The sequence below is a fragment of the Bombina bombina genome, chromosome 7 (assembly GCF_027579735.1).
Source record: "Bombina bombina isolate aBomBom1 chromosome 7, aBomBom1.pri, whole genome shotgun sequence".
NCBI lineage: Eukaryota > Metazoa > Chordata > Amphibia > Anura > Bombinatoridae > Bombina > Bombina bombina.
The window spans coordinates 485968248-485985333 of NC_069505.1; the positions used below are offsets into that span (position 1 = coordinate 485968248).

General features: G+C 39.7%; 1 protein-coding gene across 1 annotated transcript in view; it reads left to right on the forward strand.

Annotated features, from left to right (window-relative positions):
* The first annotated feature begins 3453 nt into the window (after positions 1 to 3453).
* The window catches only part of LOC128636457 (serine/threonine-protein kinase PAK 4), a 37867-nt gene continuing 24234 nt past the window's right edge, over positions 3454 to 17086 (forward strand). Inside the window, exons 1-2 of the mRNA XM_053689473.1 lie at positions 3454 to 3480; positions 14459 to 15115. Coding sequence (XP_053545448.1) covers positions 3454 to 3480; positions 14459 to 15115 — 684 coding nt within the window. The remainder of the gene's footprint in view (positions 3481 to 14458; positions 15116 to 17086) is intronic.

Genomic DNA, 17086 nt, shown 5'->3' on the forward strand with positions numbered 1-17086 from the left:
AAGCGTGGGTTTTCAGATTCTGTAATAGATACTCTGATTCAGGCTAGAAAGCCTGTAACTAGAAAAATTTACCATAAAATATGGAAAAAAATATATCTGTTGGTGTGAATCTAAAGGATTCCCATGGAACAAGATAAAAATTCCTAAGATTCTATCCTTTCTACAAGAAGGTTTGGAGAAAGGATTATCTGCAAGTTCTCTGAAGGGACAGATCTCTGCTTTATCTGTTTTACTTCACAAAAGACTGGCAGCCGTGCCAGATGTTCAAGCATTTGTTCAGGCTCTGGTTAGGATCAAGCCTGTTTACAGACCTTTGACTCCTCCCTGGAGTCTAAATCTAGTTCTTTCAGTTCTTCAAGGGGTTCCGTTTGAACCCTTACATTCCGTAGATATTAAGTTACTATCTTGGAAAGTTTTGTTTTTGGTTGCAATTTCTTCTGCTAGAAGAGTTTCAGAGTTATCTGCTCTGCAGTGTTCTCCGCCCTATCTGGTGTTCCATGCAGATAAGGTGGTTTTGCGTACTAAGCCTGGTTTTCTTCCGAAAGTTGTTTCCAACAAAAATATTAACCAGGAGATAGTTGTACCTTCTTTGTGTCCGAATCCAGTTTCAAAGAAGGAACGTTTGATACACAATTTGGACGTAGTCCGTGCTCTAATATTCTATTTAGAGGCTACTAAAGATTTCAGACAAACATCTTCCTTGTTTGTTGTTTATTCTGGTAAAAGGAGAGGTCAAAAAGCGACTTCTACCTCTCTTTCCTTTTGGCTTAAAAGCATTATCCGATTGGCTTATGAGACTACCGGACGGCAGCCTCCTGAAAGAATCACAGCTCACTCCACTAGGGCTGTGGCTTCCACATGGGCCTTCAAGAACGAGGCTTCTGTTGACCAGATATGTAAGGCAGCGACTTGGTCTTCACTGCACACTTTTGCCAAATTTTACAAATTTGATATTTTTGCTTCTTCGGAGGCTATTTTTGGGAGAAAGGTTTTGCAAGCCGTGGTGCCTTCCATTTAGGTGACCTGATTTGCTCCCTCCCTTCATCCGTGTCCTAAAGCTTTGGTATTGGTTCCCACAAGTAAGGATGACGCCGTGGACCGGACACACCAATGTTGGAGAAAACAGAATTTATGCTTACCTGATAAATTACTTTCTCCAACGGTGTGTCCGGTCCACGGCCCGCCCTGGTTTTTTAATCAGGTCTGATGAATTATTTTCTCTAACTACAGTCACCACGGTATCATATGGTTTCTCCTATATATATTTCCTCCTGTCCGTCGGTCGAATGACTGGGGTGGGCGGAGCCTAGGAGGGATCATGTGACCAGCTTTGCTGGGACTCTTTGCCATTTCCTGTTGGGGAAGAGAATATCCCACAAGTAAGGATGACGCCGTGGACCGGACACACCGTTGGAGAAAGTAATTTATCAGGTAAGCATAAATTCTGTTTTTCCCTCCTTGTAAATCTCACATTTGATGATGGACCACAGGTTCTCAATGGGGTTCAGATCAGGTGAACAAGGAGGCCATGTCATTAGATTTTCTTCTTTTATACCCTTTCTTGCCAGCCACGCTGTGGAGTACTTGGACGCGTGTGATGGAGCATTGTCCTGCATGAAAATCATGTTTTTCTTGAAGGATGCAGACTTCTTCCTGTACCACTGCTTGAAGAAGGTGTCTTCCAGAAACTGGCAGTAGGACTGGGAGTTGAGCTTGACTCCATCCTCAACCCGAAAAGGCCCCACAAGCTCATCTTTGATGATACCAGCCCAAACCAGTACTCCACCTCCACCTTGCTGGCGTCTGAGTCGGACTGGAGCTCTCTGCCCTTTACCAATCCAGCCACGGGCCCATCCATCTGGCCCATCAAGACTCGCTCTCATTTCATCAGTCCATAAAACCTTAGAAAAATCAGTCTTGAGATATTTCTTGGCCCAGTCTTGACATTTCAGCTTGTGTGTCTTGTTCAGTGGTGGTCGTCTTTCAGCCTTTCTTACCTTGGCCATGTCTCTGAGTATTGCACACCTTGTGCTTTTGGGCACTCCAGTGATGTTGCAGCTCTGAAATATAGCCAAACTGGTGGCAAGTGGCATCTTGGCAGCTGCACGCTTGACTTTTCTCAGTTCATGGGCAGTTATTTTGCGCCTTGGTTTTTCCACACGCTTCTTGCGACCCTGTTGACTATTTTGAATGAAACTCTTGATTGTTCGATGATCACGCTTCAGAAGCTTTGCAATTTTAAGAGTGCTGCATCCCTCTGCAAGATATCTCACTATTTTTGACTTTTCTGAGCCTGTCAAGTCCTTCTTTTGACCCATTTTGCCAAAGGAAAGGAAGTTGCCTAATAATTATGCACACCTGATATAGGGTGTTGATGTCATTAGACCACACCCCTTCTCATTACAGAGATGCACATCACCTAATATGCTTAATTGGTAGCAGGCTTTCGAGCCTATACAGCTTGGAGTAAGACAACATGCATAAAGAGGATGATGTGGTCAAAATACTAATTTGCCTAATAATTCTGCACTCCCTGTAAATATATCTGTATATACACATAGTAACACCTAAATATATCTGTATATACACATACTAACACCTAAATATATCTGTATATACACATACTAACACCTAAATATATCTGTATATACACATACTAACACCTAAATATATCTGTATATACACATACTAACACCTAAATATATATGTATATATACATACTAACACATAAATATATATGTATATACACATAGTAACACATACATATATATGTATATACACATAGTAACACATAAATATATCTGTATATACACTTATTAACACATAAATATATCTGTATATACACTTATTAACACATAAAAATATCTGTATATACACATAGTAACACATAAATATATCTGTATATACACATAGTAACACATAAATATATCTGTATATACACATAGTAACACATAAATATATCTGTATATACACATAGTAACACATAAATATATCTGTATATACACATTGTAACACCTAAATATATCTGTATATACACATAGTAACACCTAAATATATATGTATATACACATACTAACACATAAATATATATGTATATACACATATTAACACATAAATATATATGTATATACACATAGTAACACATAAATATATCTGTATATACACATAGTAACACATAAATATATCTGTATATACACATACTAACACATAAATATATCTGTATATACACATATTAACACATAAATATATCTGTATATACATATAGTAACACATAAATATATATGTATATACATATAGTAACACATAAATATATATGTATATACACATATTAACTAATAAATAAAGAGAAACTCTTATTATTGTGCCAGCCGTTCAGACTAAAAACTGTTTCCAAAAAAATCAAAGTATGTGCACCAAATGTGTTGCCAATATGTGAAAACAGAAAGATGAGAAATGTCTATTGGTCGCGAGCTGCCCCAGGTAATTGCTCTGAACAGGCTAATAATACTGTGTGTAATAAACAATTGCAATGCTTGTAGCAGGTAACCGGCACTCTTAGGCAAACCAAATAAAACGTTTACGTTAACCTTCACTCACCCGTGTCGTGCGGATTGGGGGTACTTATGGCAGAACTCAGCCGCTTCACATCCGCCACACTCCGTGCAGGTAAGGCTCCAATCAGGAACAAGGCAAATTCACCGGAAGGCGCCGGGACGAAGCGGTGTACCTCTACCGCCTCAACTTATCCCAGCCGCAGTACTTCCTTGTATTCCTTGTATTCCTTGTATTGTGTGAGTTGCTCCTCCCCCCCTGCTCCGCTCCGTAACACGGTGAGACTTAGTGTAGAAAACAGCGGTCATCAGGATCGTAAGAATAAGGCTAAACACAGATGGTCATCATACTTGCTCCAAACATATGATCAATGTCCCATACTCAGCCAATGCTACCGGTGTACTGGAAAGTGAAAAGATCAAAGAAAGGAAGTCCCAGTAGCATAAAATAAATCCTTTATTCTTGGTTCAAATAAAATCAAACATGGAAATTCACAGCAAAGACGATGTGGAAGGTGCTGAGGGCGCAGCACTAACTGGCTTACATGTTTCGGAAATGATCCGTAGTCATAGCCTGTAGTGCTGAGCCCCACACCTGTTTAAAAACACTTCAAACAAATGTGATAGGTTAAAAAATACAAAAACGCCCTCAAACTAAACCTGGGCACACCTGAATAGTAACTGACTGCCTGTACTGGTCACACTAATTAGCATACTGAAAGGATATAATGTCGATAGTAGAAAAATGGCAATAGTAAATACATAAGTGGACAAAAAACTTTAAACTTTAAACTTTAAGCGGAATACTACTAAGTGATTAGATCCGGGACTGCATATGTGTGCCTAGATCTCACCTATAAACGTGTCATGTGTAAAATGCAGATAATTAGTAGATACGTTCCACTGAACTAGATGTAAGCTAAACACCAAGCCTGCAATTGTGAACAAACCCATATAAGAGAAAATCCTAGTTGGACAAGACTAAGATATATTAGTCATTATGGGAACAAGATACCATAGGGAAAATTGGACAGTGTAAGTGGGCAGTAAATAATAGTCAAAGCTGACACCTGCCTGATACTGGGTAAGATAAGAATAGATAATAGTTTGAAAGATGGCAAGATTATTAATCTATGCCAGAACTTACATGCTGGGGAGTAAACTGCCCATGGCTTATTCTATTCTATTATACCCTATAATATAACTACCTAGGTGTAAACAGTAAAAGAAGGCAGGGGGTTACTTTTGTCACCACTCATAGTGTCCAATATCCATTGATATGCGACATTGTTCGCAAACATTTCCCATTGCTTTTGGCTGAGGAGAAATTAGTGGATCCAAAAGGTGTCAGCTTTGACTATTATTTACTGCCCACTTACACTGTCCAATTTTCCCTATGGTATCTTATACACATATTAACACATAAATATATATGTATATACACATATTAATCAAGAAGGAAAATTTCAGTTCCACACTCCGTATGTATAAAACCAATCTTTTATTTCCAAAAATTTTAAAAAATGAACTTTAAAGATTTGTGACAGCCTGCCACATTTGTAGAAAGGAAAGCACAGCACACCGGCTTACGCGTTTCGGCAGATTGCCGTAATCATAGCCTGATGTGTGTGTACCCTCCTTACCTTTAAGAACCACTAAAATTTTACTGATAGGATGAAAAAGGCGCTTGTCCCTCCCTCTAATTAGAAGCACCTAAGGGTTACTTAACACTGGGGATTAACTATTTGTGTGGTCACTGACTCCTTTGTGTATACTTAACATTAGGGTTTAACCCATTGTGTAGTCAATGGCTTCCTATTCAAGTTCCATTTTGGTATTTAAAAGTACTGTGACAAATTTATTGTTTCTTTTTATTTCTTTTTATTTTCTCCCTTATATCCTTGATACTTGGGGTATATTTAAAAAGACAAATTAAGTGATGTATAACATTTAAGTGTTGAGTGTTTTTTTTTTTAGGATATTATTGTACTTAATTGTGGCCCTATATATCAAGGACCAATTTCGATAAAACCCTTACCAACCTATAGTTATATTTACATTTTAGCTGAAAAGCTCTAGGAGAAGTAGTAATGATTATTCATGACAGTGAATATAACTTGAGTATACCTTATATGCTGTTGGTGTGATTGTGATAAATGGTTGTTATCAAAATATATACAATATTTTAAATATCACAAACATTATAAATATCAAAAATATTATAAATATTGTAAACATTACAAACAATATAAATATTGTGAATATTGTAAATGGAGTTATCTTATTCCAAATAATTTATTATATTGTATCTGGAATTCAGACCCTCTGGAAATCTAGTTCTGAATCACAGTATCCAGAACATCTCCCTTTTTGCAAACGTTTATCTATATCTCCTCCCCTTTTGGGAATTTTCAGATAAATATATCTGTATATACACATAGTAACACATAAATATATATGTATATACACATATTAACACATAAATATATCTGTATATACACATAGTAACACATAAATATATATGTATATACACATAGTAACACATAAATATATCAGTATATACACATAATAACACATAAATATATCTGTATATACACATATTAACACATAAATATATCTGTATATACACATAGTAAAACATAAATATATATGTATATACACATAGTAACACATAAATATATATGTATATAATCATATTAACACATAAATATATCTGTATATACACATTAACACATAAATATATCTGTATATACACATATTAACACATAAATATATCTGTGTATACACATAGTAACACATAAATATATCTGTATATACACATATTAACACATAAATATATCTGTATATACACATTAACACATAAATATATCTGTATATACACATATTAACACATAAATATATCTGTGTATACACATAGTAACACATAAATATATCTGTATATACACATTAACAAATACATATATATGTATATACACATAGTAACACATAAATATATCTGTATATACACATAGTAACACATAAATATATCTGTATATACACATATTAACACATAAATATATCTGTATATACACATATTAACACATAAATATATCTGTATATACACATAGTAACACAAATATATCTGTATATACACATATTAACACATAAATATATCTGTATATACACATATTAACACATAAATATATCTGTATATACACATATTAACACATAAATATATCTGTATATACACATATTAACACATAAATATATCTGTATATACACATAGTAACACATAACTATATCTGTATATACACATATTAACACATAAATATATATGTATATACACATAGTAACACATAAATATATCTGTATATACACATATTAGCACATAAATATATCTGTATATACACATATTAACACATAAATATATCTGTATATATACATAGTAACACATAAATATATCTGTATATACACATAGTAACACATAAATATATCTGTATATACACATATTAACACATAAATATATCTGCATAGACACACAGTAACACATAAATATATCTGTATATACACCCACTAACACATAAATATATCTGTACAGTATATACACATAGTAACACATAAATATATCTGTATATACACATAGTAACACAAAAATATATCTGTATAGACACATATTAACACAAATATACATGTATATACACATAGTAACACATTAATATATATGTATATACACATAGTAACACATAAATATATCTGTATATACACATTAACACATAAATATATCTGTATATACACATAGAAACACATAAATATATCTGTATATACACATAGTAACACAAAAATATATCTGTATATACACATAGTAACACAAAAATATATCTGTATAGACACATATTAACGCATAAATATACATGTATATACACATATTAACACATAAATATATATGTATATACACATAGTAACACATAAATATATATGTATATACACATTAACACATAAATATATATGTATATACACATTAACACATAAATATATATGTATATACACATTAACACATAAATATGTCTGTATATACACATATTAACACATAAATATATCTGTATATACACATATTAACACATAACTATATCTGTAGAGAACACACAGTCCCCATAGACCGCAATGTAAAGGCACTTTTCAGTGACGTGGTACACCCCACACCCACCAACTTTACCCCTCTAAAAGCTGCTTTGTGCAGTTTGTTTTTATTAAATAAAATGCTACTTTTTAAAAACCTACAATATGCTTTATTTTGGGGGCAATTGGGGTATATTTTAAAAATGAACCCGAGGTCTGACCTCTGGTTAATTATCGGAGCGCTAATTGCTACCACGAGCTCACGGTAGCCATAACCAGCCATTTGCAATCTAGGCTATTGTGGGGGTATCACTACACTGGGACTTAGAGGAAAAAAGGTTTCAAGAACCCTAGTATTGCAAATATATAAAGGCGGTAACAAAAATAAAAATAAATCAATCCATAATTAAATATAGACAAATCAAAACACAGTAAAAAAATGTCTTACCAGAATCCATGGAATATGATCAGCATCCAGGCAGCTCTTATTAAACCTGTTTTGCCAACCACTTACAGTCAATTCTTAAATGAGAAAAATACACCAGTGTTAAAGGGACAGTCTAGTCAAAATTAAACTTTCTCTTGTTAAGTGTATCCAGTCCACGTATCATCCATTACTTGTGGGATATTCTCCTTCCCAACAGGAAGTTGCAAGAGGATCACCCACAGCAGAGCTGCTATATAGCTCCTCCCCTCAGTGCCATATCCAGTCATTCTCTTGCAACTCTCAACAAAGATGGACGTAGTAAGAGGAGAGTGGTGTATTATAGTTAGTTTTTTAACTTCAATCAAAAGTTTGTTATTTTTAAATGGTACCGGAGTGTACTGTTTCATCTCAGGCAGCATTAGAAGAATCTGCCTATGATTTCTATGATATTAGCAGAAGTAACTAAGATCCACTGCCGTTCTCACATATTCTGAGGAGTGAGGTAACTTCAGAGGGGGAATTGCGTGCAGGTTTTCCTGCAATAAGGTATGTGCAGTTAACATATTTCTAGGGATGGAATTTGCTAGAAAAATGCTGCTGATACCGGATTAATGTAAGTTAAGCCTTAAATGCAGTGATAGCGACTGGTATCAGGCTTATTAACAGAGATACATACTCTTATAAAAGTGTAATATAAAACGTTTGCTGGCATGTTAATCGTTTTTTATATATGTTTGGTGACAAAACTTATTGGGGCCTAGTTTTTTTCCACATGGCTGGCTTGATTTTTGCCTAGTAACAGGCTTTCCACTGTTGCAATATGAGCTTCCCTCTGCATGATACAGGACATCTCTGAAGGGCTCAAAAGGTTTCAAAGTCGTGTTTGAGGAGGGTAACAATCACAGTAGACTGTGGCAGTTGTGACTGTGTTTAAAAAACGTTTTTGTCATTTATTATTCTGTTTTTGTTATTAAGGGGTTAATCATCCATTTGCAAGTGGGTGCAATGCTCTGCTGACTTGTTACATACACTGTAAAAATTTTGTTAGTGTAACTGCCTTTTTTCACTGTTATTTCAAATTTTGTCAAAATTTGTTTCTCTTAAAGGCACAGTAACGTTTTTTTTTATATTGCTTGTTAACTTGCTTTAAAGTGTTTTCCAAGCTTGATAGTCTCATTGCTAGTCTGTACAAACATGTCTGAAACAGAGGATACTTGTTCATTATGTTTAAAAGCCATGGTGGAGCCCCATAGGAGAATGTGTACTAAATGTATTGATTTCACCTTAAACAGTAAAGATCAGTCTTTATCTATAAAAGAATTGTCACCAGAGGGGTCTGTCGAGGGGGAAGTTATGCTGACTAACTCTCCCCACGTGTCGGACCCTTCGCCTCCCGCTCAAGGGATGCACGCTAATATGGCGCCAAGTACATCAGGGACGCCCATATCGATTACTTTGCAGGACATGGCTGCAATCATGAATAATACCCTGTCAGAGGTATTATCCAGATTGCCTGAATTGAGAGGCAAGCGCGATGGCTCTGGGGTTAGACGCGATACAGAGCGCGTAGATGCTGTAAGAGCCATGTCTGATACTGCGTCACAATATGCAGAACCTGAGGACGGAGAGCTTCAGTCTGTGGGTGACGTCTCTGAATCGGGGAGACCCGATTCAGAGATTTCTAATTTTAAATTTAAGCTTGAGAACCTCCGTGTATTGCTTGGGGAGGTATTAGCTGCTCTGAATGACTGTGACACAATTGCAGTGCTAGAGAAATTGTGTAGGCTGGATAAATACTATGCAGTGCCGGTGAGTACTGATGTTTTTCCAATACCTAAAAGGCTTACAGAAATTATTAGTAAGGAGTGGGATAGGCCCGGTGTGCCCTTTTCCCCACCTCCTATATTTAGAAAAATGTTTCCAATAGATGCCACTACACGGGACTTATCGCAGACTGCCCCTAAGGTGGAGGGAGCAGTTTCTACTTTAGCAAAGCGTACCACTATCCCGGTTGAGGACAGTTATGCTTTTTCAGATCCAATGGATAAAAAATTAGAGGGTTACCTTAAGAAAATGTTTATTCAACAAGGTTTTATTTTACAGCCCCTTGCATGCATTGCGTCTGTCACTGCTGCGGCGGCATTCTGGTTTGAGGCCCTGGAAGAGGCCATCCATACAGCTGCATTGACTGAAATTGTTGACAAGCTTAAAACTCTTAAGCTAGCTAACTCATTTGTTTCTGATGCCATTGTTCATTTGATTAAACTAACGGCTAAGAATTCCGGAATCGCCATCCAGGCGCGTAGGGCGCTATGGCTCAAATCCTGGTCAGCTGATGTGACTTCAAAGTCTATATTACTCAACATTCCTTTCAAGGGGCAGACCTTATTCAGGCCTGGTTTGAAAGAAATTATTGCTGACATTACTGGAGGTAAGGGTCATACCCTTCCTCAGGACAGGGCCAAATCAAAGGCCAAACAGTCTAATTTTCGTGCCTTTTGAAATTTCAAGGCAGGTGCAGCATCAACTTCCTCTGCTTCAAAACAAGAGGGAACTTTTGCTCAATCCAAGCAGGCCTGGAAACCTAACCAGTTCTGGAACAAGGGCAAGCAGGCCAGAAAGCCTGCTGCTGCCTCTAAGACAGCATGAAGGAGCGGCCCCCTATCCGACAACGGATCTAGTAGGGGGCAGACTCTCTCTCTTCGCCCAGGCGTGGGCAAGAGATGTTCAGGATCCCTGGGCGTTGGAGATCATATCTCAGGGATATCTTCTGGACTTCAAAGCTTCTCCTCCACAAGGGAGATTTCACCTTTCAAGATTATCTGCAAACCAGATAAAGAAAGAGGCATTCCTAAGCTGCGTACAAGATCTCCTTGTAATGGGAGTGATCCATCCAGTTCCACGGACGGAACAAGGACAGGGGTTTTATTCAAATCTGTTTGTGGTTCCCAAAAAAGAGGGAACCTTCAGACCAATTTTGGATTTAAAGATCCTAAACAAATTCCTCAGAGTTCCGTCATTCAAGATGGAAACTATTCGAACCATTTTACCCATGATCCAAGAGGGTCAGTACATGACCACAGGGGACTTAAAGAATGCCTACCTTCACATTCCGATTCACAAGAATCATCAGTTCCTGAGGTTTGCCTTTCTAGACAGGCATTACCAATTTGTAGCTCTTCCATTCGGGTTGGCTACAGCCCCAAGAATTTTTACAAAGGTTCTGGGCTCACTTCTGGCGGTCCTAAGACCGCGAGGCATAGCGGTGGCTCCTTACCTGGACGATATCCTGATACAGGCGTCAAGCTTTCAAATTGCCAAATCTCATACAGAGATAGTTCTGGCATTCCTGAGGTCGCATGGGTGGAAAGTGAACGAAGAAAAGAGTTCTCTATCTCCTCTCACGAGGGTTTCCTTCCTAGGGACTCTAATAGATTCTGTAGAAATGAAAATTTACCTGACGGAGTCCAGGTTATCAAAACTTCTAAATGCATGCCGTGTTCTTCACTCCATTGCGCGCCCCACGTTGGCTCAGTGCATGGAAGTAATCGGCTTAATGGTAGCGGCGATGGACATAGTGCCATTCGCGCGCCTGCATCTCAGACCGCTGCAATTATGCATGCTCAGTCAGTGGAATGGGGATTACACAGATTTTTCCCCTCTACTAAATCTGAATCAGGAAACCAGAGATTCGCTTCTCTGGTGGTTATCTCGGGCCCATCTGTCCAAGGGTATGACCTTTCGCAGACCAGATTGGACAATTGTAACAGATGCCAGCCTTCTAGGTTGGGGTGCAGTCTGGAACTCCCTGAAGGCTCAGGGTTCATGGACTCAGGAGGAGAAACTCCTCCCAATAAATATTCTGGAGTTAAGAGCAATATTCAATGCTCTTCTGGCTTGGCCTCAGCTAGCAACACTGAGGTTCATCAGATTTCAGTCGGACAACATCACGACTGTAGCTTACATCAACCATCAAGGGGGAACCAGGAGTTCCCTAGCGATGTTAGAAGTCTCCAAGATAATTCGCTGGGCAGAGACTCACTCTTGCCACCTGTCAGCGATCCATATCCCAGGTGTAGAGAACTGGGAGGCGGATTTTCTAAGTCGTCAGACTTTTCATCCGGGGGAATGGGAACTCCATCCGGATGTGTTTGCTCAATTGGTTCTCCGTTGGGGCAAACCAGAATTGGATCTCATGGCGTCTCGCCAGAACGCCAAGCTTCCTTGTTACGGATCCAAGTCCAGGGACCCAGAAGCGGCACTGATAGATGCTCTAGCAGCGCCTGGGTTCTTCCACCTGGCTTATGTGTTTCCACCGTTTCCTCTGCTCCCTCGTCTGATTGCCAAAATCAAACAGGAAAGAGCATCAGTGATATTGATAGCGCCTGCGTGGCCACGCAGGACCTGGTATGCAGACCTAGTGGACATGTCATCCTTTCCACCATGGACTCTGCCTCTGAGACAAGACCTTCTAATACAAGGTCCTTTCAATCATCTGAATCTACTTTCTCTGAGACTGACTGCATGGAGATTAAACGCTTGATCCTATCAAAGCGTGGCTTCTCCGAGTCAGTAATTGATACCTTAATACAGGCACGAAAGCCTGTCACCAGGAAAATTTACCACAAGATATGGCGTAAATATCTTCATTGGTGTGAATCCAAGAATTACTCATGGAGTAGGTTTAGGATTCCTAGGATATTGTCCTTCCTCCAAGAGGGTTTGGACAAAGGATTATCAGCTAGTTCTTTAAAGTGACAGATTTCTGCTCTGTCTATTCTTTTACACAAGCGTCTGGCAGAAGTTTCAGACGTTCAGGCATTTTGTCAGGCTTTAGTTAGAATTAAGCCTGTGTTTAAACCTGTTGCTCCTCCATGGAGCTTAAACTTGGTTCTTAAAGTTCTTCAAGGGGTTCCGTTTGAACCCCTTCATTCTATTGATATCAAACTTTTATCATGGAAAGTTCTTTTTCTGATGGCTATTTCCTCGGCTCGAAGAGTCTCGGAGTTATCTGCCTTACATTGTGATTCTCCTTATCTGATCTTTCATTCAGATAAAGTTGTTCTGCGTACAAAACCTGGGTTTTTACCTAAGGTGGTTTCTAACAAGAATATCAATCAAGAGATTGTTGTTCCATCATTATGTCCTAATCCTTCTTCAAAGAAAGAACGTCTTTTGCATAATCTGGACGTAGTCCGTGCCTTGAAGTTTTACTTACAGGCTACTAAAGATTTTCGCCAAACATCTAACCTGTTTGTTGTTTACTCTGGACAGAGGAGAGGTCAGAAGGCCTCGGCAACCTGTCTTTCTTTTTGGCTTTGGAGTATAATCCGTTTAGCCTATGAGACTGCTGGACAGCAGCCTCCTGAAAGGATTACAGCTCATTCTACTAGAGCTGTGGCTTCCACCTGGGCCTTTAAAAATGAGGCCTCTGTTGAACAGATTTGCAAGGCTGCAACTTGGTCTTCCCTTCATACTTCGGAGGCTGTTTTTTGGAGAAAGGTTCTACAGGCAGTGGTTCCTTCCGTCTAAGTTCCTGCCTTGTCCCTCCCATCATCCGTGTACTTTAGCTTTGGTATTGGTATCCCACAAGTAATGGATGATCCGTGGACTGGATACACTTAACAAGAGAAAACATAATTTATGCTTACCTGATAAATTTATTTCTCTTGTAGTGTATCCAGTCCACGGCCCGCCCTGTCCTTTTCAGGCAGGTCTAAATTTTAATTAAACTACAGTCACCACTGCACCCTATGGTTTCTCCTTTCTCGTCTTGTTTCGGTCGAATGACTGGATATGGCAGTGAGGGGAGGCGCTATATAGCAGCTCTGCTGTGGGTGATCCTCTTGCAACTTCCTGTTGGGAAGGAGAATATCCCACAAGTAATGGATGATCTGTGGACTGGATACACTACAAGAGAAATAAATTTATCAGGTAAGTATAAATTATGTTTTTTTAATTTAGCATACCTTTAAATACACATTCTTACATGTATATTTGTGCACACAGAATTATCCTTATGTGCTTGCATAATTTCACATTCCTATATGCACACTCAAACACAAATATCCGTTAGATATTTTCTTTCATAAGGTGGTGCGAGTCCACAAATCATTACTCCTGCGATCCAACTCCTTGGAGTTGAGTCTCAGGATTAATGTCTCGTGGACTCTCACCACCATGAGATACATTTCAGATAAGCATAAATTTTGTTTTTACATGGACATATGCACACCTGGAAATACCTGTATGTATTTGCATAATTACATGCGCACACACACTGAAATGTTATTTGCATGTATGACTACACATACTTGACATATATAAAAACATATTCTGCAGTTTAGTGATTACTATGGTAAAGTATTTTCTTCTTTGCTTCTAGACCATCGTACGTGGAAACAAGTTATCTCGAGATGGGTCTCTGGCGTGGCTCCTTGACGAGTTTGATAACATGTCTGTGTGTCGCTCCAACTCCTTGCGCAAGGACAGCCCTCCATCTTATCCCCGGGATGACAGATTGCCACAGGAGAACGGAGTGAGTGATCGGCGAATAAGACATTCACACGATGACATGGGAAGAGGATCTGAAAGAATAAGGCAGGAGCACCACCATGGAAAGGAACGGCCAAGGGAAGAACAGAGAGTAGCTCCTCAACAACCTCGGGGGCAGGAACCAAGCAACAAGCACCGCCCTCCCCCACCAGACTACCCTAAATCCCATGAACACAGAGCTTCTCGTACTCATGAAAGAGTTGATGTGAGGAAGGAGAACCTGGAAATTAACCGGGAGTACAGTGAACCTGCTGATCGTGTTGTTAGAAGGGAGAAAGGAGAAGAGAAGAGACCAAAATCCTCTTACACAGGGGGTGAGGGCAGCCCGCAGTCACCCAGAGATAAGCGGCCACTGTCAGGCCCCAATATCAGGACTCCAAGCAACCCTCCTAGTGAGGGATCAGGGAAACCTACACAGCAGGCAGGGCGACCGTTCAACACCTACCCAAGGGCAGACACAGATCCCAACAGAGGGGGCTCCAACCAGGTAAAATAAGCAAGACCTCAAATTCATCCTATACCTAATAGTGTGAGTGCCCAGCTGTCCCTCACCCTGTGCAGCTTTATTGATAATAGGATATGAATCCCCTTGCTGTTCTCTAGATATCAACATATAAATACCTAGCCTTCACCTGTGCTTCTTTATAGATAGCAATATAAAAATGCCTGGCACTTACTTGCCCTGTGCTTCTCTATAGATAGCAGTGTATGAACGCCCAGCCTCTACTTGCCCATTCCTTCTCTATAGATAGCAGTGTATGAACGCCCAGCCTCTACTTGCCCATTCCTTCTCTATAGATAGCAGCGTATGAACGCCCAGCTTCTACTTTCCCATTCCTTCTCTATAGATAGCAGCGTATTAATGCCCAGCCTCTTCTTGCCCATTCCTTCTCTATAGATAGCAGCGTATTAATGCCCAGCCTCTACTTGCCCTGTGCTTCTCTGTAGATAACAGCATATGAACGCCCAGCCTCTACTTGCCCATTCCTTCTCTATAGATAGCAGCGTATTAATGCCCAGCCTCTACTTGCCCATTCCTTCTCTATAGATAGCAGTGTATAAATGCCCAGCCTCTACTTGCCCTGTGTTTCTCTGTAGATAGCAGCATATGAACGCCCAGCAACCTACTTGCCCATTCCTTCTCTATAGATAGCAGCATATGAACGCCCAGCCTCTACTTTCCCATTCCTTCTCTATAGATAGCAGCATATGAACGCCCAGCCTCTACTTTCCCATTCCTTCTCTATAGATAGCAGCATATGAACGCCCAGTGTCTACTTGCCCTGTGCTTCTCTATAGATAGCAGTGTATTAATGCCCAGCCTTTGCTTGCCCATTCCTTCTCTATATATAGCAGCATATGAACGCCCAGCCTCTACTTGCCCATTCCTTCTCTATAGATAGCAGCATATGAACGCCCAGCCTCTACTTGCCCATTCCTTCTCTATAGATAGCAGCATATGAACGCCCAGCCTCTACTTGCCCATTCCTTCTCTATAGATAGCAGCGTATGAACGCCCAGCCTCTACTTGCCCTGTGCTTTTCTATAGATAGCAGCGTATGAACGCCCAGCCTCTACTTGCCCATTCCTTCTCTGTAGATAGCAGCATATGAACGCCCAGCCTCTACTTGCCTATTCCTTCTCTATAGATAGCAGCATATGAACGCCCAGCCTCTACTTGCCCATTCCTTCTCTATAGATAGCAGCGTATGAACGCCCAGTGTCTACTTGCCCTGTGCTTCTCTATAGATAGCAGTGTATGAATGCCCAGCCTCTACTTACCCATTCCTTCTCTATAGATAGCAGCGTATTAATGCCCAGCCTCTACTTGCCCATTCCTTCTCTATAGATAGCAGCGTATGAATGCCCAGCCTCTACTTGCCCTGTGCTTCTCTGTAGATAGCAGCATATGAACGCCCAGCAATCTACTTTCCCATTCCTTCTCTATAGATAGCAGTGTATGAATGCTCTGCATCTACATGCCCATTCCTTCTCTATAGATAGCAGCATATGAACGCCCAGCCTCTACTTGCCCATTCCTTCTCTATAGATAGCAGCGTATGAACGCCCAGCCTCTACTTGCCCTGTGCTTCTCTGTAGATTGCAGCGTATGAACGCCCAGCCTCTACTTTCCCATTCCTTCTCTATAGATAGCAGCGTATTAATGCCCAGCCTCTACTTGCCCATTCCTTCTCTATAGATAGCAGCATATGAACGCCCAGCCTCTACTTGCCCATTCCTTGCTTTATAGATAGCAGCATATGAACACCCAGCCTCTACTTGCCCATTCCTTGCTTTATAGATAGCAGCATATGAACGCCCAGCCTCTACTTGCCCATTCCTTGCTTTATAGATAGCAGCATATGAACGCCCAGCCTCTACTTGCCCATTCCTTCTCTATAGATAGCAGCGTATGAACGCCCAGCCTCTACTTGCCCATTCCTTCTCTATAGATAGC